At 43.9% G+C, this 4,332-nt stretch overlaps 1 protein-coding gene across 1 annotated transcript in view; it reads right to left on the minus strand.

Moving 5' to 3' along the window:
• The window catches only part of LOC112161690 (sorbin and SH3 domain-containing protein 1), a gene marked incomplete in the record, with an annotated part of 28,120 nt that extends 23,788 nt beyond the window's left edge, over positions 1–4,332 (minus strand). The window contains 7 exon segments of the mRNA XM_024297035.2: positions 969–998; positions 1,125–1,239; positions 1,317–1,408; positions 1,978–2,094; positions 2,377–2,454; positions 2,591–2,633; positions 4,165–4,332. Of these exon segments, the coding sequence (XP_024152803.1) occupies positions 969–998; positions 1,125–1,239; positions 1,317–1,408; positions 1,978–2,094; positions 2,377–2,454; positions 2,591–2,633; positions 4,165–4,242 (553 nt within the window).

Below are 4,332 nucleotides of genomic sequence, written 5' to 3' on the forward strand. Positions count from 1 at the left end.
CACATACTGTTATTTAATTCAACTTTTAAAGTAATTTATACTTTTAAGATTTGGATGTTCTCATTGAGCTCCAGATCCATCTGACTGTAGACGTGTATGAAATGGTAATATTTCTATTTAGTTGATACAAACCAGCATCAAAGTATTGCATTTATCAGAATTCTGAGAGATCTCTTTTTTTTACTGCATTATTCCTCCTTAAGTCAATATTTGCATCAATATAAAGAATATCAGTCACTGCAGAGGAGTCAGTCCTGAACCAGGACTAACTAGAACCAGAGATAATAGAACGGTCACACAGCAGTTTCTGCTTTGGTTCTATTTAATCAAGAAACAGTAATAACTGGGGAAATTAATAAAACTAAATGTTCATTTTTACAGTCAGAAAACCACATGCAGCTCATGCACAGCATCCAGATTCCAAGCAAATTATGGACTTTTTGAAATATCTACACGTCTGTGTTGATTTATAATCCAGTTAGTGCTTGTACATTGAGATCATTTGTAGCATCACAGACAGATGTGAATGTTTTGGGAGGGGTTGGGAGGGGGGGCATGTTTAGTAGGACCTGAATGAGAAATGTGGTCCCCAGGTGATGAGAGTTCACTCAGATGTCAGCTGACAGTGACAAATACTTTCACAGGTCTGTGTGAACATTCACCATGATCGTCCCTTTTAAATTACAGAGGGGGGTAAATAATAAAAGCAGAGCCTTCTTTCTTTTTATGATGAGCTAAAGGAGGAATTAGTATCGGATTTCCCTCAGTTTCACAATCTCAGATCCAGAAAAACCGGGTTTCAGGTGACAAATGAACAAAAACCAGATTGAGGTTTTTCATGCGGTTTCTTTCAAATTCCAGAAGGACGACACAACAACTGAGCAGCATGCTGCCTGCTTCAGAAACGGAAAGAAAGACAGGAAATGCAGAGCAAATCAGAGAGAACTTCTGGATAAATCAATGCGTACCTTCCAAACCAAACAGAATCTTTTGCTGCTCTGGGAGGTGAAAGACAGACAGCAGTCAAATGACAGTCAGCTGAAGAGGGAGGGGCACACTGATGCACATCAGCCCCACATCACACACCTGGGGAAAGTTTCTGCGCCGCTTCATGCGGCACTCACCTCTGTTGTGCTGCAGCAGGACGAGGGTGGGGTTCACAGCTCTGGTGGAGGGGTAAACAGGGGTAGGAAAACTTGTGGAAGCTGGATTTCTGCTGATGCTTCCAATCAAATGAGGCTGAAAGAGTCAGAAAAACGAGTGGATGACACATGAACCAAACAGAAGTGGAGTGAATGTGGTGGAAGGAAACATACCTGGCTCAGAGCGTTGTTGTCCAGACGCAGAGGAGCTCCTTCAGCCAATCCTGCTTCAGAACCGCCTCCATTCACCTGACCGCTCCAGGCGCCTGTGAAGAGTCCAACACATCAGGAACAGGAGCCCAGACCCAGAATGTCAGTCAGCGATCTTCAGCTAAAAGCTAGTGGAATCAACACGCTGCTCGGTCAGCAGAGATACCGTCGGCGCCCAGCGTTCAACGCTGTTCAAATCCCCTGAAGAAGGGAAAAAAACACGACTCTCCCACAATTTCTGAACTTTGACAGGAGAACAAAAGGCCTTTTCATTGAGATGCAAAGATGGTTTGTTAGAATGGCCTTTTCATTCCCGTCGTGCAACAATTAAAGCATCTCCCCCAAAGATTTGGCGAAACTCCAGTCGAAGTGACAAACGAGCCCACAGTGATGGAGACATGCTCCGAAGTGCAGCGTGGGCCGGCACCGACAAAAGACTTCTTAAGAACTTGACTGAAAATATGAGCAGCCGGCTCTTATTATGACTCCAGAACTGCTCCCCACCCCGCAGAAAAGACTTCACCCACAGAGCAGCTCGATGAGGAATAGATTTAACTAAATAAACAATCAAATGCTCTTTAAAATGTCTCTTCTGGTGTTGAAAGCTGGTATCCCTCCAACTTACTTGGCGGTGTGGTGACTCCTGGCTCTGGGGTTATGCAGTCTTCATCGTCTACGTGCACCAGCGTGGCCCTCAGAGTCACGACTCCTTTCCCTTTGCAGACTCTGCTGGGGTCCAAACCTGGAAGCATCCAAACGAACACGACTCTGTTTGATCAAACATTTCACCGTCTGTTCCTCTTCCTGCATCCACAGTCTGCTCCTGCTTCAGAGGTGCTGGGAATTCAACCTGTTACCTCCTAACAGCCCAAATGACTGAAATAGAACTGAAGCATCAAAACCAGGCCGCAGCAGGAATACCCTCATTTCCACTGTCGACAGTGATGTGGAACAGCTCCACAGCTCCACTGCTGATCGGAGTCTAAGGCTTCTGTGTGAGTGAATGTTTTGGTGGAAGCATCACCTGCTGCAGGAATCAGGTCTGGAGAGCCTTTCATCGTCTTCAGCGGCGTGATCCTGACCGCACAAACTGCTCGAGGGCCTGGGGCAACACAACAACACAAACATCATGAAACACAAACGTTCTGAACATGCACCGGCTTTGAGCCAAACGAAGAACTTCAGTGTTCAGAACATGATGTTTTGCTGAATGAATGATGAGCTCAAGAAGGACTTACCAGGGGCCACTCTCGGTCTGGGGCCGCCCTCTGCTGGACAGCTCTGGAACAGCAGCATAAATGAGATCATTGTTATTTCTGGGATTTAATAAGCTCTGAAGAACTTCCGGAATATTAAAGAACCAAAAAGCAGAGTTATTAACGCTTCTTCTTCTTTTTTTAAAGTCTTTCAGATCTGATGAATAAAGTATTTTGATTCATCATGAGGGTTGTAGAAAAACAAAAAACAGAAAAAACGTTTTTTTTTTTTTGAAGCAGCTCTGATAACCACGTTAATCCATCTGACACTGGATTTATGTGTGCATTTGAGCAAACTGTCCTGTTTTTAAGCATAAAGAACAAAGTCTGATGGATTCATATGTCCATGCAGCGTATCTGCATGCAGTCATGCATCCCGGCCACTTCCGCATGAGGGACAAATCCAGAAGAAATCTAAAGCAGAAGAACTAGAAGCACAGCTCCTGTAAAATGACTGAAGGCACAAAAAACTGAAACATTAACTTGATCCCATCTCAACAAAGACAGTTTGCATGGAAGTTTATGCCCTGGCACAAATGATGCTAAACCAAAAGAGGATTTGTTCTCCTTTAGTGGAAGAAGGAGGCTGACAGAACCAGCAGCTGCTGTCGCAGTGGAGCAAACAGAACCTCTTCCCGTTACTCTGCTGGGCCTCTCATTGTGCTCAGTCGGACAGATTTAGGAGATGTTCCCATTTTCAAGGCCAAGGAACAGAAACTGAGTTAAGATGCCAACACACTCAAACAGAATCTCAAATGTACACTCAAACAGCCAAAAACATTTTGAGGCCGTTTTTTTTTTTTTTAATATAGATTTAAATTAAGAACAAGTCTCCTGCTTTGGGATTTCTTTAAACTCTCCCTTCAGCTGATACGTGTCTGCAGGTCGCAGTAAAATAAAGAATAATCTGGGAGCAGTTTTCTGCTCCAACTGGATCTGGGGAAAATAGGAACGATTCCAAATGTCTCTCAAAGGAACATCAAGCTGAAGCTTTGAAAGCATCTTCCTGTCTTGGAGCCAATTGTTCCTTTGGGGTCCTAAAAAACAGACTTTATTTTTCCTCTCTGATAAAATGAGCTTTGTTTCTGACCTCCTGCATCCCACAGAGGAAATGTGTCCACGATCAAGTTTCTGAGCATTAAGGGGAGTTCTATAGAAGAGTATTTCCACTCATTTGAAGCCTGCTCCTGCTCTGTCCTCATATGAACCCGTCCTGGTGATTTAGAGAAGAAGGAGCACTGTCATTCGTCTCAAACCACTTTCACACTGCATGCAGTCTTCAGAGTGTTGTATAAACACACGGGAACAGATGTCCAGCCTTTTTAGGAAGAGATGCTTGTGAGCAGAGAGGACAGAGAACACCATCCATCCTGGCAGAGTCGGAGCGGCGGGGCGATCAGGAAAACCATTTCAGTTCTGAAGCGACTAGTTTTACTTTAAAAAAATTCTGGCGCTGACATTTTGTGCACAGAGGGTAACAGCTATTCCGTGGATTTACAGACAAAAACATTTAAGGCAAAAGTGTAAACATGATCTGAACTCTAACAACTATTTACCTTCTGAATTCCAGTAGAAAATTGTTTCTTAGACAGTAAACCATCTGCAGGTTTGAGACCCAAAAGAGGGACAAACATTCACAAACTCCATTTGAATCTTCTCAGGTCCAAGTGAAATATCCCTCAAAGTGTAACATCCATGTGAAAGCCTCTCTTCACTTCAGGAGC

The sequence above is a fragment of the Oryzias melastigma genome, linkage group LG15 (assembly GCF_002922805.2).
Source record: "Oryzias melastigma strain HK-1 linkage group LG15, ASM292280v2, whole genome shotgun sequence".
In the NCBI taxonomy this organism is placed as follows: domain Eukaryota; kingdom Metazoa; phylum Chordata; class Actinopteri; order Beloniformes; family Adrianichthyidae; genus Oryzias; species Oryzias melastigma.